Source organism: Lipophrys pholis (genome assembly GCF_963383615.2).
Source record: "Lipophrys pholis genome assembly, chromosome: 7".
NCBI classification, from domain to species: domain Eukaryota; kingdom Metazoa; phylum Chordata; class Actinopteri; order Blenniiformes; family Blenniidae; genus Lipophrys; species Lipophrys pholis.
In genome coordinates, this window is record NC_137638.1 from 16,105,487 (window position 1) to 16,130,042 (window position 24,556).

Here is a 24,556-nt window from a genome sequence, read left to right on the forward strand (position 1 = left end):
CAGGCCAGGCTCGCTAATCACAGCACTTCTCCCCTTATTCAGTTAGGATCCATTACCACGGCACGGCCAAGATTAAAGAGAAATTTCTTCATGAGGAAAGCCTCCAGTCCTCATGCCGGCTCATGGGAACATGTTGCAGCGTCGGAACAGAACCGTAAGGTCATTTTCAGAAATGTGGAGCTCAGGTATGACAAATAAAAACAAAAGGGCGAGCGTACCATGTTCACATTTTTATTTCCCATGTCTTCAACTCTTCTGCTTTACAGACCACATAAAATGAGCAGCTATTTGTAACTGTTTACCTCCAAACAAATAAGGAAAAGAAGCTCGGCATCATGTTGACATGAACTGCTACAGACACAAAACTAATAGCACGGAAAGGATTCTCCCACTGTACCAACACAGTTCACGTTGTATATTCTTTTACACACGGACATGAGCATATATTAACCTCGCGTTGTGTAGGATGTTTGCAAGCTGAAGGTGAAAGTAATGGAAGCCAAGGAGAAAAACTAAATAGAGTGATGGAGGTTTGGAAAAAAGAAAGAAAGAAAGTTATAGAAGCGAGGGTGGGCAACCAAACCGGAGGAAGAAATACACTTTAAGAACATCAGCTGCGACGGAATAACTTAAAACATCTGCTCACACACACAAAAAAAATGGCTCCTATACATACTGGATGCATCCTCAACAAAAACACTTAATAAATTACTTGAATACTAATAAAAAAAATTGCCATGCGCTATCTGTACAAATGCAATAGAATCATACCTCTTATGAAGAAAATACAAGAAATGACTTTGTGTTGTTGATACGCAGCACCGTCTGTCTCTCTGCTGAGCAAATCCATCAAATATACACACAGGATGTGAGGATAAAAAACGGAAACATATCTCCAGTATAAGTCTTTAAAACAATAAGAAATGTTACAATCAGCTTTGGGTTGAGCTCCGAGAACTTCAAACTAATGAGGCGACGGTAGATGAGATTTGGAAACTGCGTTTGTAGCGAGTATCCAAAGTGCAGCTGGGTGTTCAGCTCTTAGCAGCTCATGCGTCTTGTTCGTTTCTGCTCTGTAATACTGTTCTTTAATTAAAAACAATGAAAACACCAACAGTGCCTGCGATTATTATACATTTCGTCTACTTCATTTACTCCCGAGTGTGACCTTTACTCTTCAGTGTGTTACGAGCCTGTGATGTTTACATCAGCATTTCATGTATTGTACAAGGTTTGTCTATATAAAGACGTGAACATTCAACGTGTGTGTGTGTGTGTGTGGTATAAATAGTTTCAGTCTTGGCTAAAGCAAGGCAACGAGGACACGGCTGATGTGCGCTGTGGCGAATTAGGGTACAAAGAAGGGGGGCGTGAAGTCACAGCTCAGGTGATGTCTGAGGAAGGCCTTGAAACCAAGTGAAGGAGTAACAAGTTAAAGTGCCAGGTAAGACTGAGGAAACGACAAGGAAATAAGAAGGCAGGCAGGCAGGCTGGATCTCTAAGCTGGTCTGCGGTCTGGGAGATCCAGGGCCCCTCATCACCTGCAGCAGTGAATTTCAATCAAACACAGTACCATAGGAGAGAGGCGTTTCAAACATTCCACTACCACAGCCATATCAAGGAGCGTCACTTTAACAGTGGCTGTGATTTAAAAAAAAAGGAAAAATTAAGGGTTCAAGTAGAGCATCAACGGTGCCTGCGGACTGCAGCTGTTAGATATATGTGAATCTCACAGGCTATATATGGTGTCTGAGATCAAGGGTTATACGTCATCAAGGTTATAGTGTGGTGGTAAGAAGTGAAAACATTCACTGGAAACCATTATGATTGTTACTGTGGCGGATTTCACTTTGAGGTGAAAACCGGGTGAAGTGGGCCCCTTAAGAAGCAACAAGTTGCCTCCAGCGGGCCGAGAAAAGGAGGGGAGCTGCTGAAGGGTGCCAACATACCATCAGACAGTGTCAATACAACAGGATCAGGGGTAAATCTCGGCTATTTCTCCACGAGTCAAAGTGAAAAGGCTTTGGACGAATTCACCTGCGCAATCTTTAATCCTTCATCGGCTGGATGAAAGCTCCACTGCCAGGGAGGGACAACTCTACTCTACTCTACTCTACTTTGTGATTATTCTCAGAGTCAGACAGCTGCTCGATGTGATCCGGATTGTCGTGGACTTCGCCGGCGTGTTCGTTTTCTGGCTCCGCGTCCTCGTCGTTGCTCTCTGCGCTGTAGTCTATCGCCTCCATAAAGGACGGCTCATCCTCCTCCATCACATAGGTGGTTGGGCAGCTGCTGGATAACAAAATATAATAGTCATTAAGACAGCTGTCACGGATAACAAACGTTTTACTGTAGGTTAATGGTGTGAACAGAGCGTCCTTGAAAATGAGCAGCAGTGACGCACAGGTCTTATAAGCACCGAGATACAAGCCAAACATGTCAGGAGCATTTGTTATGAAAAACAAGGACCATCGAGATCTGGTTACTTTGGATAAAAAAAAAAACTGAAATCTTCATGTTGTGTTGGAAACCAATCCATCTTGAGTGTGCACACACACACACACACACACACACACACACACACACACACACACACACACACACACACACACACACACACACACACACACACACACACACACACACACACACACACACACACACACACACACACACACACACACACACACACACACACACACACACACACACACACACACACACACACACACACACACACACACACACACACACACACACACACACACACACACACACACACACACACACACACACACACACACAGGTCAGCAGTTCATGTCAGATACATGTGGGAGGAAACCAGAGGAAACACACAGGCCAACCCAGACTCAAACCGAGGAATGTCCTGCCATGCCTGAGGCGAGAGTCCAAACCTCTCATCATCGTGTGGCCCCTGGGTTGGAAATAACAATAGTATGATAGCAGATAATAATCAAGCCGCTGATTCATTTCTAACACTGATTGATGCATTGATTATGTACTCAAATAAATCAATAATTCTTAGCAGAATTTTCTGTTCACAGAAGGAAAAGACAGAAACTTGATTTCTGAGAAGGTGAAAACAGCCAGTAAATGACTTAGACGACTGAACGACCATCGAAGTAGCTGCAGGTTGTTTTGTTTTTTTATCCAACAGGGTAATTGCTTCAACTCTAAATAGCAGATATAGACTCAACAGCCACTTCATTAGGTACGCTTGCATCAGCGTGATCCACTACAACAGCTCAGCCATAAATTCTGTCTTTACAACAATGATAATGATCAGTTTAGCTTGAGATCAGAAGAGAGGTTTTAATTTGAGTACAAGTTCAATTCCGAGGCGGCAGCTTGCGGTCGCGTTGAGCTGAACTGCATTGGGTTTAAAGGTGTCTGTAGTATTTTTGGGCCCCATAATTAGATTGTGTTCAAGTATACTTAGGCAAGTATGCTTGAACAGGTTGTATACAAGTAATTAGTCATGAAAACTTGGAGTAATTAGTCATCATACTTATTCAGTAAATATGTGTCGAAAAAGCATAAAATATCCAAACCAAAAACAAATACTCTACAAAAGCTTTCAGATTATATAACAGTAGCAATGAATTTACAGCACGGTCATAGATATTGACATGTATTTTAAAATACTAACAAAATAATGGCTGCAAACTAACAGTGTGGCAGTACTCTGAGTAGAGCAAGGGTTTTTTTTTTTTCCCCCTATGGGTCCTAATGGTAAAATGGTTGCTGGTTCTTTGAGGTTTTAGTGGCTTTAGTGGGTTTTTAATGGTGTTAATGGTCTGAAATGTGATCCCAGGGAGACAGTCGATCAGGGGGCTCAGACAATGATCTCCCACCAAGCTCGTCCGAATGTGAGTGCATGAGAGAGACAGAGAAATAATGCGTCAGTATATGTACAGTAATGGTGTGTGTGTGTGTGTGTGTGTGTGTGTGTGTGTGTGTGTGTGTGTGTGTGTGTGTGTGTGTGTGTGTGCAGACATTAAAACGATTAATGAAAGTTGTGTGTAGCAACCATTACAGGCCATTACACAATTACCAAATCCAGTGTTTTCTTTCGTTGGGTCACATTTTCTGCATCTCCATCCTAAAGTCATCTCCATATGAAGTCCTTCTACACGCCTGCAGACTGAAACCCCACTTACCTCCAGTCACGTATACGTAAACATCCAAAACCTTATGCGTCTCTTACACACTTTACACAAAAGCAAACTCGCATTCCATCCATTTACCCACAGCGAGACACCCAGTTTATCGGCAGACGCCTCCCAGAAGCCACAATATCATTGTTGTGATGACCTATTAAATGGTAAGTGGTACCATACCAAGCCCCACGCATAAAACCATAAAGGCAAAATGAGAGCAACAAATCCCAAAGGACACACACACACACACACACACACACACACACACACACACACACACACACACACACACACACACACACACACACACACACACACACACACACACACACACACACACACACACACACACACACACACACACACACACACACACACACACACTTTTGGAGTCCCTTAATGATCAGACACATAAATGATGAATGAATATATCAATATGAGAGTAGGGGAGGTGAGTACGAGGGGGGAGACAGGGAGAGGCAGAGAGAAAGAGACGTGAGCATTAAGTGGTTTTGAGCATAAAGCCATTCTTCTGAATCAACAGCTTGAACAAATCTTTGGAGGAGGCACCGCTGACATTCTTTAAAAAAAATAAAAAATAAATAAAAATTAAGAGAACCTTGGTGGTCACAGTTGGAGTTTGAACAAGTTTAATAATTTATTGGCAGGGCTGAACTCAATACAATCTGATCTGTGCAACTTGTACTTCTGGAAAAGTCATTTCAACCGAGGCGCTTCGACACTTCTAGAATCTAGTGTTTGTACAGCGTAGAGCTGCATTGCTGACTCACTGGCTGATGTCACTTCTTAAAATATGAATGAAGACTCAAAATACTGAAGTGCAGCCACCACTTTTGCACGTGTCTGTTTTTAGATGTGGTTCCTAAGTTAAGACTTGAAAGCACTTTTGCATTTTCAGCCTTGTATTTCTGGGTTCCACCTAACATCTTAAAAAAAAAAAAAAAGACTTACAAGAGGGTTTTACTAATTTTAGAATGTGGGGGAGTATTACAACTTCAATAGCTTTTACATTTGTGCTTTAAAACCACGAAAACAGCGAAATTGACAAATATCAAACTAAAACCACGATCAGGCAATTTCAGATTTGAATATTGTATCAGCTACTTTATTTAGTCACTCTTTAATTCTTCTTTAAAATGTCACAAGATTATGCTTACAGTTTAAAACAATATTGATGACTTAAAAGAACCTTGTGAAAGCAATATGAATAGTACAAAGAAACAAACATGTTACATACAAAGGTAAAAACCAAAGAATCAATACATTTCTAAATTAACTGAATTTCTTATCTTTGTTTCAGATGAAATGAGAATATATTTAGCATTTGTAGCTCCTCATTCTGGTAGATTTACAAGTCTGTATGCCATTCATTGACTCCGGTTTATTGCTATTTATGCAATATGTAATTTCCATTATTTTCATTGGTAATTGTTCATAATTATTTATAGTTTATGCCAGTTCTTCTTAAATCTCAAAGGTTCAGGGGGACGGTTTAATAAATCACAAAACAAATTTCTTTGACAAAATACTTTTTTTTTTTTTTAAATGACTGGATTTTTAGTAAGAATGCTGGCGATGATTTTGAACTATAAAATAAGTTCTCCTGAAAGACTTCGGGAAAAAGGGCTTTTTAACTCGCAGAAGAAGAGTTAATTGTATTTTATATAGTTTATGGATTCGAGCAGCCATTAATAGTACCGGGCTTTAATCAACCATAACGGATCACTTGACCTGTCCAGGAAGTACCCCGCCTTTACTTACATGTAATGCCTTAGTACAGTAAAACTCTAAAACTATCATTTCTTCACAGAAAATAAAGCAATCCGCTTTTCTTTTTAGAAGTAATGTGATGTGGATAATCATTGGTTTTCCATGTTATTATCATCATCGTCATCATGATCATTATAATGTTCAGTATGATTTAGAAGCTAAGGGACACAAAAATAAAGTTACCGTTGGTTTGTTTGAGGCTTGTTTTTAACAAAATCAATACAGACAAAGGCAACTTAAGATAAACGGCTGCTCGAATCTCAGTTGACACTTCTGCACAAAGCAAACGCGGTGACGAGAGGTGTAAACAATACAAAGATGTAGTGCATCACACTGTACAGGAGGGAGGGATGGTTGTTTGTTTTCCAGCTGAATGCTGAGCTCATTAATTGCTGCCACCCCCTGAAAGAAGTGACACGTTACTGAGCGAGGACATGCGCTGACACTGACTTTAATGAATTTCCCTCCTATATTTTGCAAACATATTGCCGCTCGACAGGGAAGCAGACCAGTTAGCATGTCCCCTGTGTATTTAATCCACAATGTACAATCCACTGCTCAATGTAGCCTTGACACACTATGCTGTGTTTTTTTTTTTTTTTTTTTTTAAACCTTGTGGTTGTTTAATGCTTCGTCTTTGAGAAATAATCACATTGTTGGCAATTATTCATACCCACTCCCTTCTCACTCCACAGTTTTCATTATATTCATCACACATGATCATTGATAGAATTTCAATGATGCTTACGGCAGCCCTGCATAAATGCAGCTCTCCATTTGTTTCTGGAGTAGTGCTTAAGAGGAGAGCCGGAGTGACGGTCACACCGTGGAGAGTTGGTGCTGGGGGGGGGGGGGGGGGGAGGCTGGCAGTAATGAGGATGTTGTGTGCAGATAAAAAAGAAAACAGTCTGTAAACATTTTCACTACTTTCGAGATGGAGTTTAAGGCAACAAAGAACCTTTTTAGAAATGAAAACAAATGTTGGAAAATGTTGGCGAGGATACCAAGAAGATAACCATATCATATTTTTTATTGTTCAAATAAAAACTCAATATTTTTTCAGAGTAACACTTGAGCCTGTCATCAGCACTCAGTGTGTGTGAATGTGTGTGTGTGTGTGTGTATTTGCAGCATGTTTCACATTACTGACCTGACCACTTTAGACTGTGTCCCGATGATATCGCTTTCCAAATCCAGCAGGTGTTGGTGGTTGCGGAGGCCCGTCAGCCTCTTCAGCCTCAGCAGGGCCATGCAGAACTGAGCGCCCATCTCCTCCAACTCCCTGGTGCCAATCTGAAGTCCCTGCAGAGAACATAAACTAGAAGCTAATGTCTTCAGAATAAATCGAGACAAAGCCTTTCCCCCAAAACTCTCTTAATGATACACTTACAACCAATACACGGCTCGCCTCCAAAATAAACTGCAGCCTCTAACGGAATCTCCTTCAACATGACTGCTGAGAGTTTTTAAAGCTGCTCTGGAGCTCAGGGATGGAGCCATTGTCCACCTTCAAACGCCTCAATTCTCAATGCTGCATAGCACTCTGTGAGGAAGCTTTTCGTGTAGAAACATGATAATTTATTTCATTTTCGGGAGGCACACGTTCAAACATCAGCTGCAACCCTACCAAACTCTGCAGACTCACACAGGGACGCGCACACTCGTATACACCAGCGAAAGGCTAACCTCCAATTCAACCAAAAAACTTTCATGTTCCCTCATTCCCCAGGGCAGAGCTCGGAACATCTAAACTTGGCCTGGCCACAGAGATATGCAACCACAATTCAGTTGACATTAGTTCCTGCACATCTGGACAAATACTTCCCCCCAAACCAGTGGGGGTGCAAATCAGAGCCAAAATGGCATCCCCTCTGGATACGCTGGATGTTGACATTGGCAGAAATCACTGCGAAGGAAATCAGCTGTGATGAAAAAGACATGTCGAGAAATGAGAAAGAGAGGTAACAAGGTCAAGAGGGAAGGAGGAGAGAGGACAGAGAACAAACACTAAGAGGGGCAAAGCCCCACAGCTCCACCTGGTGGACATTTAAAAGGGTTCTGGCAGTGCCCACCACTTGCTTTAACGTCGAATTGAACTTGAAATCATTGTGAGCGCCATAAAAGTGTCACCCAAGTTTTGACTGAGCACTTCCCCAGCTCTCTGTGAAAACTATGGTGAACTACTTTTCCAGCAAGAAATTGACTGGATGTCTGCACAATAAGCCCTTATCAACATGATTGCTCTGCATAATTTTCACCTACAAATCAATTTAGTAATACAATATTTCTAATTTATGTGTGGTTAAAATGGGGTTAAAATGAGGTTCCTCCTACAATCACCGGTGAAATCAACATACAGCTCACAGGAACAAGATGTCCACATCTCACTTAAAGTGAAATCAAATTTTAGAAAGTCCAATACATCAACTTGAATACTCGTTCTCTACATGGCATTCCATTTTCATTGGTTTTGAAGTAGAAAAATCCCATTAAATCCAATAACCTGCCTTTGTGACCTGCTTGCAAAAAAGTGTTTGTTCTTCTTTTCTAAAAACCTTGAGATATGACTTGACATACAGTGGGAAAAAATAGTGACACAACCTCAGGAAAACATTACAGTTTCACCTGCACACAGCTAAATGTAACTGTGTGGTTATTGTTCTGACCTGTACTCGCCTCGCTCGCAGTTTATTCAGTTTGGACAAATACAAACACCTTTACCTTATATTTGCCCTGGTCACAGCCACAGAGCGTGCTTTCCATGGTGTAACTGCGCTGTACTCCAATCTCTCTCCAAACAACAACGCGAGCCGTGGACTCTTTGGAGCGCTCCACCACAAAACTGCAGCTCGCCATGCTGAAGGCCGGGGCGATCTGGGACAGGATCTTAGGAAGGGTCTGAAAAACGCAAGAAAATATTTGAGATGTCTGAATGTTTTTTTTGCGTGGGTGTGTGCATGTGTGAGTTCAGAGCCCAGAGAGGGAAAAAAGTTTTAAAGAACATTGCTGTGCGTAGCAACAACTGACATGCACAGAGAAGAATACTGAATACTACAACCCAAAGATTTTGTTGTGGGTTAGTAGCCTGAAGCTACACGTCCAGTAAAAAAAAAAAACCTTGCGGTGCACTGACTTCTTTATTAGCATTCTACACAACAAGAAATATGTTATTTTGTATTCCCAAATGCAGACAGGAACAACAAACTGATCTTGGCGTGACCAGTAGCGCTGGTGGAAAGAAACGATACTTTCCCTCAGCACAGGGAAACTCAAGGTGAATTACTAAAACTGAGAAAGTAAAGTGAAGTGAAGCAAATTCAAGCGTGTTTGGTCATCGCGTAATGAAGCGGAGAAAGGGTCATCACATTTGCAGATTACCAAAAGCTGCACATTACACACGGAAGTAATGGCAATGAAGAAAAAGGTACACGTTAAATAATTCAGAATAAGGTGAAACATGGTAGGATAATTGTGAATCAACGTCCAAGGCAACGTCAATACTCACAAGTCATTTTAGTTTGTGAGGAGGTGCTGAATCCTGTTCAGGGACATAGAAAGTCGATCTTATTTTATACTATCTAGTGCAGATGTAAATAGAAGCTGCCTCACAGCACATCTTTTCCAAGGCAGCGTGAGTATAACTTAATAACTTAGGTCTCATTGAAAAACAGAGTGGAGGACGGAGAGAGACGATGTGAGCTTTCTCATTTCTCTTGTTGTGTCAGAATTTGTGGGTTGTGCGTGTGTGTGTACGTGTGTTTGTGAGTTCACCCTGTATCCAAGGTCCTCCTGCAAGTCGCTCGATGTGGCGCTAATATTGGACTGCCAGACTGTCTCCTTCACGCTGCAGCCGTACATGAACACGTTCTTCTTTCTGGAATGACCGTGGTAGTCACAGAACACCTGCGCATTCACACGCATACACACATGCAACACACACAAATGCAGGGGAAAGAGATTAAGTATGTGTTTATTAAATGAAAAAAAAAAAAAAAAAACTTTTTTTATGATGCTAAGAAATCAATGAGTAAGTATTGATCAATTGTGTTAAAAAAATGAGTAGTGCAATGACAAGTTACTGAAACGACAAAGAAATTGTTTTCAAGTAAAACTGATTATCTATTTGAACTGAAAAATAATGCTTCCCAATAATGCTTTGTGCCTGTAATTCACTGCCTTCTTTGCAATAAATCTGCAGTATAAACAATTTCTTTTCATTTTTTGCTGGCTGACCCCACGTGGAGCACAGAGGCCAGCGGAACTCGTTGTTTATGACAACTGCATTAGCGTCGTAAAAGTAATGTGGTTATTTACTGGCATTAAATGTTGTGAAAATTTAGAGGACATGCAGCCAAAAAGGGTACACAGCCGAACAGAAAAAGAAACGGCAGCATTATTAATAGAAGTTTAATGAAAAATGATGTTGCCAAGTGCAAATTGCCCCCGGAGTAATTTGAGTCCAGTTAATTAGAGGTCGTACCAGCGGTGCTCTTTGTATGTGTGCAAGGTACTGCAGCAGGCTCTTAGTGTGGTAGATGGTGGGGTGGAGCTCAGGATTGGGATTCTGCCACTGGCGATTCAAATCCTCCCCACTCAGAGAACAACGGTGACTACAGCAGAAAAGGAGGAAGGATACAGAGTAGAGGAGAACAGAGCAACAGCTGGAAAATCCTTCAAGACAAGACTCTTTTAACGTGTGTTAATGAACATAAAGGTGTGAACATCGTGCAGGCCCAGGCTCAGCAGAAGTGTGTGTCTGCAGTCTGTGTGTGTGTGTGTGTGTGTGTGTGTGTGTGTGTGTGTGTGTGTGTGTGTGTGTGTGTGTGTGTGTGTGTGTGTGTGTGCATGCTTACTGCTCGTTGTGTTAATTTTTGTTCCATCTCATTTTACTCACTTTCCATTTACTACTCCGTCGGGGTTGAGCATGGGCACTATCTTGAATATGTAGGCCTCCCTTAGGCTGGCTGCCAGCGGACTCGTACCCATCAGGAACTCCAGTGTGCCCTTCATTACCCAGCTGGCATTGGTCTCTCCGGGGTGCACTCGGGCCGATAAGAAGATCAATGGACGATTCCCTGAGGGGGAAGGAAGAAGGAGAGCACAAAAACAAGCACAGGGAGATGGAATGAGAAAAAAAAAAAAGATGATTTAATTTAAAGTTTTTTTTACAGCTGAGAAACAACATCACTGAACAACAGTGGACTGCAAACCTATTTGGGGAAAAAACTAGTCTGCCCTGATACCCCAAGGCTGTTCTGGTGTTGTAATATTCATCCCATAAACGATTTTTTGTCATTTCGGAGGGGATCTATTTCTTCTTTTAAAGGGCCCAGAGGAGCTTTAACAAACTAATGACAGATTACTTTTGACAAAGTAATCCAAAGTGGATCAAACACTCATTCCACTTGCTCTTTTCCTGAAAAAGCTCAATTTCCTTTGGAAGTCAGTGAAATGCTTATGGACGAGTTAGACCTTCACATTTTTCATAGTTGGCAGCAGCCAAGAAGGAACTTCCAATCTGTAATGACAAGCTATAGCTGTCAATGAGGTTTGTTTCAGGCGACGATGACATAAAGCAATATGTGGGTGGATATTATCCTAGTTAGGACTGTGAAAGCACCATATACCTTGGACATGTTTCAGGTCCATCACAGGGCAAACCCAGAAAGACTAAAAACTGAACAAAATGTAACAAGGATGCACACAGACGACATTATTTTACTCACTGAACTGACAGATGTGATCATTGGAGTTGGATTCTGGCATGGCAGTGATGGTAAGAAGGGGGCAGCCATTTCCACTCAGGGTTTCACACAGCACATCCTGTCTCAGGTAGATCTCAGGTGTCCTCAAAGCCTCCAGTTTGGAAAGGTGCATCTGTATGGTGATGATAAACTTCAGTCTTTATTTCTGCTATGTCAGGAATTTGTTCGGAATTTGTTCGGAAGGGTGAGGAGCCTCAGAACAAGAGTCAGTATCACTCTGACCGAAAAGATGTGTGGCATTCAGGAAGACTCGACTAACTTAGCATGGGAGTGACACAAATAGTCAACTCTACTGCTCATCCTGCAAATGCATGTTTCTTACAAATGTGGCAGCATTTAACAAGGATTCCCGATGGTATAATAATAATTGACAACATATAAATGATTGATTCAGACAGCAATTCTCTGCTTTCAATCAAATTTCAATCTCCTTTCAAATCAGAATCTAACTATAAAATCAGAACTGACATTGACATGAGAATGTAATACTGGTACTTGTTTGGTACTGTAACAGAACCTAAACAACAGCGAATCGTGAGGGCACAGACAGAAGTACAACAAAGGTTGTGTTAAGAGGAGACTATCCTAAAAGCAGAAAAACTACAAGGGCTTTAAACAAACGAGTGGTCAGATTACCACTGATACTGTAATACTACCTTAAGTGTGGAGTATGTATAAGGGAAATGATAGGCAAAGTAGCAGACGTCGTCCTTATGGCTGAAGCTTGTGCTGAAGGTCAATGTATAATAGGACTTTCCCTTCTGACCACCAGCTGCAATGGAACTCCTGGCAAAATGATTCCTGTGCCAAACAAAGAGCAAAGAGTATAAATAACATGCATAAACATTCTGAATCCTATTAATCATCCCTTTAATGTGAATGATTGATTCAACCCAGCATGACACGTACTAATCAGTAGAAAATGTTTGGGGTATTTTAATCATATTGTCACAAATGTATCAATAGTTGAACATCACAAAGAAAAGGACTGATGTGGTTGTTGTAATTATGTGGCTCAGTGGAACACGATCAACAAATCTGATATCCAAAATTGTAAATGTAGATTTTGATAAGAGAGAAGCTTGTTTGTTCTCGCAAAACAATGATAAGCTGTACTAGAGTCACCAAGTTCTTAAAATACTGTGTATCATGTTGGTGTGAGAGTAGAAAAAAAAAAGTGAAACCCTCTTTCTGTTATTAGCCACTAGTTTCTCACAGCTTGAGAAAACAATTGTATTCTTTATTATTGTAAATCTGCACAGTACAATAAGATACTGTTGAAAAGCAGTGCAGCATGTCGAAACAGATATTTTTCACTTGTGGTTTGTCAGTGTAGAGAGTCATGCTGCGCTTCGTACAATGTTCAAAACTACAAAGACTGTAACGCTCAATGTTGCATTAAAAAAATATGACCTTTGTAAAAGTTATTAAACAGGATTATTTCTCTACTAAAATATCCCCACACACTGCATTCAAAGTGAACCCACTTGTAATAACAGAGGTCTGTTCCAGTTCTGACCCAGCGAGGCCTGCCACTGATCGCCTCCTGCACAGAGTACATCAGCGCCTGCATGCCTACACACACACACACACACGCACAACTTGTTCATCTTTTAATGTTCCTTTGTATTCAAAAGTGTGTTGTTTGATGTCGTTCTTATGAACTGTACAAATGCTCCAAAAATCAGACTGCCACTTTATTTGAGAGGTTGTTTTTTTCCCCCCTGTATCTCACCATAGTTGAACTGGCTGTTTGACTTCTCACAGTTGATGATGTTGAAGCGGTACATCGTTCCAACACGCATGCCGCTCACTTCAAAGTAAAACCACTGGTGGTAGTGATTACTGTTGATGTCTGAGTTCAGCACCAGGTCATACTCATATCTGGAGGGATACCAAAAATCAACTGTTAACATGAACCCAAACATCTTGCTTATAGATTAAAAGTAGATCAAGTGTACTGTTTTTGTTGTGATACAAGCTGGGCTGTAATTAAAACTCTGCATGTATAGATCTCTTACTCTCTCCAATGAAGCAGCTCAATAAATGCTTACTTTCTAACTTGGACGGCCTTTCTAAGGTTACCAGACTCAAACTGAGAGTTGAACTTCAGTGATTCACCATTATCTTCAATCACGGGACAACTGAAACATAAAAAAAAAACAGAATTTCAAGAGGACAATACAACACTCAGGAAAAGTCATTACCCTTCTCAGCATATGGATGATTAATTAAAGTAATCTGCTTGGTGAATGTCAGAGCTCTCAATATTATTGAGTGAGTTAAATACAAATGCTGAGGTGATGTTTACAAAAGTCTAAACTACAGCTGGGTTTACCTTGAGAGATGGCGCATTAGAAGGTAACAGACTCATGAGACAAACTCACCTAGGAATGTCCAGGTCGTAAACGACTTTATCCAGGATGTCATTAGGATGAATCAGTCTCTCGATGTCCTGGAATATCTTTGACCTGCAAGGTCAGATCCACAAAGAACCTCATGAATACGATGAATAACACCACCACACTGCATCACATGAGACAAAGTTCAACATGGCAGTATTCAAACTATATCTCAGAACTCACTGACTGAAAGGTTCATTTGGTTTTCACATTAAAACTATATGATTGATTATTATCAATGTTTAATTGAGCTGTAAAACTTTTGTTATATGAATTTAATTGCATCTACTCAATTCCAAGTAGCAGTAAGGTTAATGTGGAGCTTGTACTGTAGACATGGCTAGTTTCTACACTGGATGCCCTCCATCCTGCCAACACTAAAGAACAACACCTAACCCATTCTGCTACTGTGGTTAAGAAATACTGAAGTAAGGAATGTTGATGTCCAGTTATGTCAAAAACTAGTAAAAGTATTTTATGGCACTGCCTACTCAAATAATGAAGTAAAATTAAAACTAACATAGTATTGTAAATATAACTACAAAGCAGTGAAAAAGAATAAACTAACTGGCTACAAAAATGAAAAAGAAAAATATTTTAATATTATTTCAAATTGAAGGTGTACTCTGTAGAAACTTGTGATTTTAAAAAAACATGCAGTACATTACATGGTGTGTGTACCCAAGTTATATGCTTCAAACTAAGTAGATGTACCTAAAGAATATCACTAAATAATAATAATGGGAGTGCTTGTATTTTGTCATTTCCACCCCTGCCATGTTGCAGGCCTCTCTGTGGCCCCACATTTAAGGTTTATGTAAATTTTTATGAAACATCATGAGAAAAGTTAAATATAAAATTTTTTTAACACAGCCTGTCCCATTTTCTTTAGGAATACTTTGTAGTTATTGTCCTTGTTATAACTGTAGGTTATGACCAGATGTTTGCTTGTGTTGCAACTCTGAGATTTGCATCGTTTGGATAAAACGACTTACTGAAATAAATTGCAGATTTGACCAGATTCATATTGCTCAATGTTAATTTAGTGGCTTCTGGTACACGTTTGATTTCATGCTAAATTACTGCTTTCAAAGCACCGGTTTCATAAAATATCTCACCTCTGTACTCCGTAAACTCTGTCCATGAGGGGCTCCCTAAATGTGGGGGCAATATGGCCGAAGTAGTCTGGGTAGGCCACTTCGGCGTATTGCGGGACAGAATTTGTCCCCTTCACCATCCCAACGTACAGGTCCGGATCGTGCAGCGGGAGGAGCAGGGCTGTGTCTGGCACCTCCAGAACTGCTGCCTCCACTGACTCATCCTCTGCACCCTCTGAGCCACAATCTGAACCCCAGTTACTGCCTCCTCCCCCCACACGGCGTGCGGCGATCCCCCCGAGGAGCAGAGGAGACTGTATGTGCCGAGTCGCACTGACTGGAGATCCGTCTTGCTTGACGCCCTTCAACACATCTTCAGTATTCAAACGCCCCTCCTCTTCTAGAGAGACGCACTCCAACGCATGTGCCAGGCTCTGTTCTATCACGTGCCCTTGAGAGGGAGGCCTGGCGAAGGAGGACAAGGTCTTATGTCCATCTGGAAAAGGAATGCTGGCCTCCTCTTTTTGGTCTTGGTCCTTGGTGAGGTGGATGGAGTCCAGTTGGAGGGGTGTTAGAGGAGCGGGGAGGGACAGGGCGGGAGCAGAGGGAGACGGCTCAGTGTGCTGGCCTCTGAAGGAGTTGTAGTCCTCTGGAGAGCTCGGTTTGGGGCTGTGCTTTGGGGAGAGGGCTTGAGCTGTGGGCACTATGATTGGACGCGTGGATCGAGTCGAGGATGATGATGAGGATGAGAGTGCTGATGAAGTGGTCGAGGCACTCTTTGAACAATCAAAGTTATACCCCTGCAGGTGCAATGAATATATCATTAAGTGCAGTCATGTTGAAAAAAAAATATCTCACACCATTTCAGTCTGATGGTGGAAAACACTGCCTCTGATATAACAAAATACTTTTCAGGCATGACAGTAACTCCACACCCACAGATGGAAAGAAGCACAAAGAAAGTCAGTACACAGACCTGAAAGTCTTCAGATAACTCCAAGAAGAACCTCTCATAGACCCTCAACTCCTCAAATGGACGTCTTGGGTTCTTTTTGGGATGCAGCTTGTTTAGGTCCGTCTCAATGTCATCATTCTGATTGACAGGAGGAAATCTGCATTAACATTTTGGCTGTAGGGTCTAATAAATACCAGATGGTGGAAGTAAATAACAAAAGAGCTAGAGCTAATAGGAAAATACAACAAATCTTTGCGCAAATTCACCAAAATACACCTATTATGACCTAAAATAAATATCATATTTGAGGGGAAGACTAAAAAGACGTATATAGTTGTCAAGTTTACTGTAAACTGTGTATCAGTCTTGGCTGGTCAGCAGTGATTGGTGTTTTACGACTGCCCTCTGCTGGACATGTTGAATTTATTCAAACTGATTACTCATGGAAACATGATCCTCTGTATTATAGATCATATGAGAGAGGACATGACAATGCTTATAAAGTTGAACCATGCAGAGACTTAAGAATTAAAGAGATAATTATCTCAGAATTATAAGTAAAAGTTTCAATGGCAAAAAATATTCTTCATAGTTGAATTAATAATTAATTATCTCATTAATAATCTTGTCAGAAATTGGCCATTTTTTCTCTCATTAAGTGAAAGCATCACGCCTCTGTGACTTTCAGAATCATTATGCCTTCCAGAGGTTCTGCGAAGAGTCTGAAATTATCTTTTTTTCATTTAATGGATTTTTATTAATGTTTTTGTATTTAATAGCATTTCCAATTTATTATCTTATTTTAAGCAACAGCTTTGGATGTGCATTGATCTATACTTATAATAGGTGTGTGTGTGTGTGTGTGTGTGTGTGTGTGTGTGTGTGTGTGTGTGTGTGTGTGTGTGTGTGTGTGTGTGTGTGTGTGTGTGTGAAATAACTAGAAAAGCAGTACATGTACGTGTCTGAAAGATAAGAAATTACAAATAGTTATACAAGCACAGGTGCAAGACATAGAATATCTTTAAAAAGTATATATATTTTTGCCGGTTACTACTATACGCATATAAAAAAGTAAAGCGTTTAAAAATACTCATTGCAATAAGTATGGCTTCTGGTTAAAAAAAAAACAGAACAACACATCTGGTCTTAAAAAGTATTAAACTATTTTCAGATGCTGTATTTTTTTATTTTCAAGGGTCACTCGCTAAAAATATAAAGCATAAAACAAAGATGCAGCCAAATATTTCAGTTGGCGTGTAATGAATTTAAGTAAATAACATTTTTATTGGTTGAATTCAATTACGAGAACAAAAAATGCTTTCTGTTGTATTTGAACTTTGACTGACTTCTCATAGAGAGGAGGGATATGAAACAGTTTGAACAGTTCATGTAACACAAAGTTCTCATGTGAAATTTGGTGTACCCATGCGAGTGCGAGAGCGAGTATTACCGGAGTGCCATGTTCCTTCTCATCCTCTTCGTTCTCAGTGTCTGTGTCTGCCTCCGTCTCCTCGTTATCGTCACTCTCATCCACCACATCATCCACTGGGTGAAACACACGAAAGCAGTGACGCTAAACCCCTCATATTTACACTTTACTTTTATTGCCTTCAATAACATGAATAGGGCTGTCATATGACCAGACAATGATTTTAGACAGTGAGTCTCTTTGCTTTCACAGGAAAATAGAAAATGTTAGCAAATTGACTTGAGCAGCCATTATGAACAGAGGAGTGAGAGAAGTATTCCCCCCCCAAATAAAAAAATGTTTGGGTTACGGACATTACTGACGTGTTTTTGAAACTTAGAGAAGTCAGCGTCTAGCACCAAGAAGAAGGAAAAGCTTGTTATCAATTCTTGCGATGAACTATGACGTATACAGCAATAGACAAAAGAAAAAAATACTACAATGTAAAGAGGCCTGCATACAAAATCCAGACTCAGATTTTGTTTTTGCATTAGATGAAAGTGAAAAAAAACTAAAATATTCTAAAATATTTCACCAGACAGCCTGAAAACATAAAGTAAGAAGCTAAGTCATTGAGCACAATACAAATTGATAATATGTCTAGAGATGCGCAAGCAAGCATCAATGTGTACTGAACATCTTCATCACTAACACGTCGTGTGTTAGTTCAGTGGGGTTAGAGTATGATTGATGTGGATGACAAAGCATGAGTGCAGGAGTCAGGGATGAAACTATGTATCTGAGGATTATACACGCCTTACCCTTCTTTAAGGGCTTGTTGTGGAGTTGATGCCTTGCTCTTCCTGTAAGGTACATTGTGTGCAGCAGTGTCAAGAGTGATGCCATCAACCCTTTACCTGGTCTTCCCATATAACCATTACAAGTGTGTCTGTGTGGTAAAGATGACTGAGCCCTACTGCCTTTACTACTGGACTCAGACAGTCTCTTTACTATAATTACAGACACAAAGCATGTGCATACACTGTGCATGCCTGTGGTCTCACCTCCAGGAGGCTGACTGTAGAGCTGCGCCACAGGCCCCGCAGCGGGAACATGTGGCAGCTGATAGTGGAAAGCTGATTTGATGGTAGGCAGAGGCAGTCGGTTCTTGGGAAAACACTTTCTCATGATGAGGCTTGAAGTGTTGACCAGAGGATCGAGGGTCCGCACAGGGAGACACTCCTAGAAACAAACCCACGTGGAGAGTAGAGGGCAGCTGAAACTCAGAGAGTGCTTGCCGCATGCTTTATTATTTACCAACTACATGTAATTTTCTCACTCACAGTGGATGAGTTGTAGAGGATCCTCATGCCATCGGCCTCTATGAAGGCCTTCCTGCCAAGCTTGATGTTGGTTATATTCCTGAGGCAAACCAGGAACCCTTTGCGAATCAGCATGTAGCGATGCCGTGTGTCATTACGGTGCCAGTCCAGGTACATAGAAAGCAAGACGGGCACTTGACTGCTGTCCACTGCACGACGAGCATTAGTTTCTACACAGGGAAGTATACAAGAGAAAGTTTATAACTGTTGGATGGGACAAACAGGGACAGAGTGAGTAACAGTATATATTACAAAAGAGGAAAGCAAGAGATGCCTCGTTTTTAATGAAGGTTTTACCGTCAACTATATCATTTGTTTACGAGTGAAGCAAGCAGTCAAAAACAGACACAGTTAACAACATGGAGGCGAGTGAAGGTAGAGAGGAGCTATGCAGGCAACAATATGACCAAAAACTCAATTCTACAGAGAAAATTACTCACTGGATTTGAGCAGTGCTCCCAGTGCGTCCAGAGCTACCCTGTTAAATTAGAAACAAGGCAGATGGGTTACATGGCTTTTCAGACTAATGTCAGTGGCAGATGTTAAGAAACTCTGTTGGAAAGACGCCAAGGAGTAACTGCATGTGGATGTCACCTGCTTGTTATAACACAGCACTCATGCCGGCTAATTAACAGGCACTCACTTGAGCAGGCTGGTGTTCTTCTTGCTGTACGGCCCCACGATCTTGAACATAAGCTCCACCACACCGTTCTTGCCCAAAGAAATTGCGTTCACCGCTGTACATCAACAGACACAGACATGAGGCACTATCAGGCAAAAGTACAAACAGACATGAAATACTTCTGAATGATAAACAGTAACGGCATGTTGACCGTTAGAACAAACTATTTCCCACGGACAGAAGCGGAAACATACTTACAGCTAGTAGAGTAAGCCCTGAGAACCTGCAGACAGGGGAGGAGCAGTTTGGTATTCTGTATGTTCTGTTTCATCAAGTTGACGGTGACGTTCAGAGCTCCACTCAAACGGGCTTTCACTCCAAACTTCCTGTCTGTACACAGAGGACGAAATGATCCGTAGAGATTCAAAACCTTCACCACTCTTGAACAAGTGCAGAGAAATTTGTTGATCTTCTTGAAATGACATTACTGTGTACACTGTCATGAAGAAATATATTAACTTTTCATTTATAATTACCCCGCCTCATATGGTAGCCATGTTTTTAGATAATACAGACTTCACAAGCATAATTTCATCTAAGGCCACATGAATGCTCCCATTTGGAAGGAGGACCTCTGTAAGTTACAACTGTGTGAACACAAAATTAAGGTGTGTTTTCATCGACCACAAGAGCTCAACGAGACTCCATCAAAAGTCCTCACATCGTTGGGATCATGCACACATGTTAAAGCAAACATATTTGTGGCTCACTTGACCGATAATTTGCTAGGAAATGAAGCACTGTGCAAGAAGAGCAAGTGAAGAAGAACATGTGCAAGCTGTAGGTGATGTCCCACATACCATATACAGTACAATTCATCTATAAGTGATTATAAATGCATCCGGTGTGATTGTTAAAGCATGTCATATGTTTATTTGGTGCGTAAGAGGAAAGAATGTTCAAAAAAAGAGCAATCACAGATTTCTGACATCTGCCAATATTTGTTGAAAATCGGTCACATAGTTCTGACGTAATCCTTTAAAGCCTATGAAATGAGATCCTAATATCTATCTGTGGTGAAAATGTTGACAAAATCCGTGCAGTAGTTTTGACGTAATCTTGCGAACAGACAGGCAGATAAACATACGCCGACGATGTTATGACGTCCTTGGCGGCCGTAATTAGGAGAACAGAGACAAATGCAAACTCTAGCATGCGTTTAGAAGATTAGGCTCATTGCTCATCTACAATGATAATTCATGTCCTCACTGCGATTTAGTCTGTGACATTAAGCATACCTTTTGGTCCGACCTTGGCCAGCAGCGAGTGGAGTTGTAGCATGAGTTCTTCACTGGGTGGCATCTCTTTATTGGCAGTGTTCAGAATCTGGAATAATATTCCTGTTCCTCCCTTTGACACAAACACTCCCACCCTACGGCCTCGACCTGAGACACAAAGCAACAACAACAAAATGTGTTCAAATGTGATTTAAAAGAAAAAAGAAAAAGAAAAAGTCCTTCAACACTGGAGTTAAACCGCTGAAAATCCAAGTGACAAGGCGACGTCATGAAGCTTTCACATTACCGCTCACTGGAAAGTAAACAACGTACATGAACCCACAAAAGGTAAGTAGATGTTGTTACCGGCTGGTAAGAGATGAGCTGAGTGACTCTCACCTACAATCAGCAGCTCACTGAGAATGTACATGATGTTCAGGGTCGTCTGGACATCTCTGGAGCTCTGTCCAAAGTAACAAACAGTACCAGTATAATCTGTCGACTGTCAAATCAAACACACTGTGACATCAGAAATACAAACACAACAGTACAATGGCAGGATATAGAAAACGATTTTGCAGATGTTTCAAAAGAAGCACTACTAGCAGGGGTGGTGTTTTTTTTCTACTTATCAATTGCAGCTAATGAACATATTAACACTTAGTGTAATCAAGTGTGGCGTCAGAGGTTTGGACACGATGGTTCAACTTTTTATACTTTAAAACCTCCCTTAGTTGTTTTTTTTAATTATGTAATTTAAAAAAAATCAGTAGTGTTTTAATTTATTCTAATCTAACTTGTGTTAATGAGCAAGCTGACCTCCAATGAAGCCAGGATGACCTCCATACCACTGGAGCCTTTGGACATCACCTCTTTTCCACTCTTCTCTGAAACACAAGTGTACAAAATACACACAAACTGGTCAGAAATGGAAACAGGAACTGTAACATAAGAGATCAATGTTACGTGAAGCCCGACTATATTCACTATGGGCTGGAAGTAGTTTGGTGAGGAGTTTACGCTTCTTTTATGAGTGCTTTTTGTTTTTTATTTCAAGCTGTCTTACCCAACCAGGCCTGCCAGTGTTTCTAGAAGCTCTACTTATCCCTATTTTACTTTCTCTTGTCCTCCTTTGCCAAACCATGGTTGCGATTTAAATTAGGAGCTGACAAATCCCTGCTCGCAAAGTATAGCAATGGTCATGTCCTGAATGCAAAATCTCCGAAAACAAACACAGGTCCAGGATTAGAGATCAAGCACAAAAATAAAAACAATTATTCTTTTAAAATAAAGATTTGTAAAGAATATAGGAGGGAAATATACAACAAAGAAAAGGTCACTGCAAATAAGCAGAACATAGACATATCTTATGACAAATTATATTAAATTATTATCTTATTATTATTATTACCACTATAACCTGCAGTTAGAACGCACCATAGTGACAGCTGTATGTAGACATGAGAAGTAACTTAAATGATTTATGATCCCTCCTTCAAAAGCGAGTCGAATTTAAACTACAGAACACAACTTGAAAAAAAACCAACGCCCACGCACACACACACGCCAAAAAAAAAGAAAGTACATATCTGAAACTGAGCACACAAGTACGTACACACACACACACACACAGACTTTAGTCCACTGGAGAGCAGTGACCTCCTGAAACATTTGTGTCATGCTGGACGTTCAAAGGCTCTCCTAAAAAAACAACATGTCACTCGTCCTGCAGAGACGAAATAATTTGTGGTGCACGCAAAGAATTCAATAACAAAAAAAGAAAATAAATGATTGGGTAATAAATATCAATTACAATTATTACTAAGCTAAATTCATTTTAATTTAGCGATGATTGAATCACACTGAAACTGTGTTAGTACAGGACAAAACACATTAGGACAACACACTGACATCTCGCTATTTCATTCAAATCAAAACACATCATTTATATAATTTACAAATGAGCAGTATTTTTGACGTATTATGCAAACTGTTGCAACTAAATGAATTCAACAGAATCACACATAATGTGACTTTGAAAATCTTCATATTAAAGGGTTTTCTTTGACTCCGACAGGCGAGATATGACCTAAGCTTTTCACATTGTGTGGATCCTACCTGGTGGGTCCAAGGAGACCACAGACTGAGAGTACCTTCTGGTATAGCGATACTCCATTTCATACTAAGCCTTCAGACTTTGAATCCAGCAGAGTTATAAAATATGAAGTCCTCTATGGATTGCAAATCTCAGGATTTTCATGCAGTGGTAAATCCTCACTTCTGGCTCACTAGATCTCTAAAGCTTGATGCAGGCTCTTCATCTGCTGTCTCCAGCGATTTACCCGCACACTGGCTCTCTCAGCATTGTGATCAGTACCTCCCCTCACATGCTAACAGAGGGCAAACCACATGCTGCTGCCATACAAAAGAACTGTATAAGATGCTTCTCTTTCCTCAGAGGGGCTGCGGTGTGGAAGTTGAGAAGGGACAGCTTTACACTTACATGAAAAATGACTGGAAACTTTGAGCAACAAATATGAGGCAAAATAATATCGACCTTCTCGTATAACTGAATACCTCCTCCGCTGAAGCAAATATTATATGTGGGGCATTTTGTCGTTATTTTTTTATTTTTTTTTAAACCTTCCACTAGATATCTGTTGCATCTCCTCTTACAAGCCCGAACGCGCTCTTGTTCCAGCTCATGTGGTATCTCTTAACTCTTAAGCTCTTAAGATTCTGAACTTGAGACAAGAGTACAGCAAAGTCTGCCCAGGGGTGTATAGTTACTGTGACCAGGGTCACAGAGCCCCCTCGCTACACCCCTGAACCAGCGTCACACTTATGCACACTTGAAGTCGAGGCCGCGAGCAGCAGGGTGTGACAGGCAGCCGGGCAGCAGACGAGGGAGGAACAGCTGATATATGATTGAAAGGGTGAGTGACAGAAGCCTTTACAGCGTGCCCATCCATCATGGTAGATTAATAACGGCTTCACTTTGAAGAGCGAGGAAGCCACTAATTATGGCAGGAGCAACGATGAAATTCTAGAAAAAGTACGAGGGGCAGAGTTCAGACTAAGGTCAAAGTGTGGCAGCAGACGCAACATAGTGAGTCAGTAGGTTTCTTTGCTTCATACCACACCTTCACAAAAAACATCTGCAAGGGATGGATCACTGACTGTATTTCAAGAAGATCGGTAGAAGCTTTCATCAAAACACATCCAAAAATATCTCCATCGCCATCTCATGGCTGCAGAGCTCATAATTCACACCCTCTGGTTGGTAGCAACAGGACACCAGCCAGAGTAAAAAGTCAGATGGCTGCTGACATTTCTGGTGGTTTTTCTTCATACCACTCATCATTGTTCAGAACAGGACATGCTGTAGTGATCGAGAGCCTTCGGAATGAAGAAGTCACTCACAGTTGTGACGGTGGGTTATTTGGGTGGGATGTGGATACTGTTACTCTACTGCACGAGATGATAGCGGTCATATCCAAGACATTGATGAATAATTTTTCTGCAGCTGGAGACATCTTGTTTGTTTTTATATGCCAACAACCTGCTTTCTTCACTGTGAAATGCAAAAATAGAAATGGATTAATTATGGATTGCAAGTATTCTGCAGATGGAGCTCACGAAGTAAAGCAGGATATGTTAAAATTCTATGAACAGC

At 40.8% G+C, this 24,556-nt stretch overlaps 1 protein-coding gene across 1 annotated transcript in view; it reads right to left on the reverse strand.

Moving 5' to 3' along the window:
* Positions 1 to 217: 217 nt before the first annotated feature.
* agtpbp1 (ATP/GTP binding carboxypeptidase 1) overlaps positions 218 to 24,556 on the reverse strand; it is a 30,574-nt gene continuing 6,235 nt past the window's right edge. The window contains exons 4-27 of the mRNA XM_080467528.1: positions 21,700 to 21,767; positions 21,280 to 21,343; positions 20,902 to 21,048; positions 19,862 to 19,993; positions 19,625 to 19,718; positions 19,422 to 19,459; positions 18,943 to 19,151; positions 18,664 to 18,841; positions 18,421 to 18,462; positions 17,642 to 17,736; positions 16,213 to 16,329; positions 15,258 to 16,036; positions 14,125 to 14,208; positions 13,792 to 13,881; positions 13,473 to 13,621; positions 13,225 to 13,312; positions 12,394 to 12,538; positions 11,699 to 11,849; positions 10,867 to 11,047; positions 10,453 to 10,582; positions 9,744 to 9,875; positions 8,694 to 8,870; positions 7,123 to 7,274; positions 218 to 2,289 (exon numbers count right to left, since the gene is read on the reverse strand). Of these exons, the coding sequence (XP_080323654.1) occupies positions 2,109 to 2,289; positions 7,123 to 7,274; positions 8,694 to 8,870; positions 9,744 to 9,875; positions 10,453 to 10,582; positions 10,867 to 11,047; positions 11,699 to 11,849; positions 12,394 to 12,538; positions 13,225 to 13,312; positions 13,473 to 13,621; positions 13,792 to 13,881; positions 14,125 to 14,208; positions 15,258 to 16,036; positions 16,213 to 16,329; positions 17,642 to 17,736; positions 18,421 to 18,462; positions 18,664 to 18,841; positions 18,943 to 19,151; positions 19,422 to 19,459; positions 19,625 to 19,718; positions 19,862 to 19,993; positions 20,902 to 21,048; positions 21,280 to 21,343; positions 21,700 to 21,767 (3,623 nt within the window). The 3' untranslated portion in view covers positions 218 to 2,108. The remainder of the gene's footprint in view (positions 2,290 to 7,122; positions 7,275 to 8,693; positions 8,871 to 9,743; positions 9,876 to 10,452; positions 10,583 to 10,866; positions 11,048 to 11,698; positions 11,850 to 12,393; positions 12,539 to 13,224; positions 13,313 to 13,472; positions 13,622 to 13,791; positions 13,882 to 14,124; positions 14,209 to 15,257; positions 16,037 to 16,212; positions 16,330 to 17,641; positions 17,737 to 18,420; positions 18,463 to 18,663; positions 18,842 to 18,942; positions 19,152 to 19,421; positions 19,460 to 19,624; positions 19,719 to 19,861; positions 19,994 to 20,901; positions 21,049 to 21,279; positions 21,344 to 21,699; positions 21,768 to 24,556) is intronic.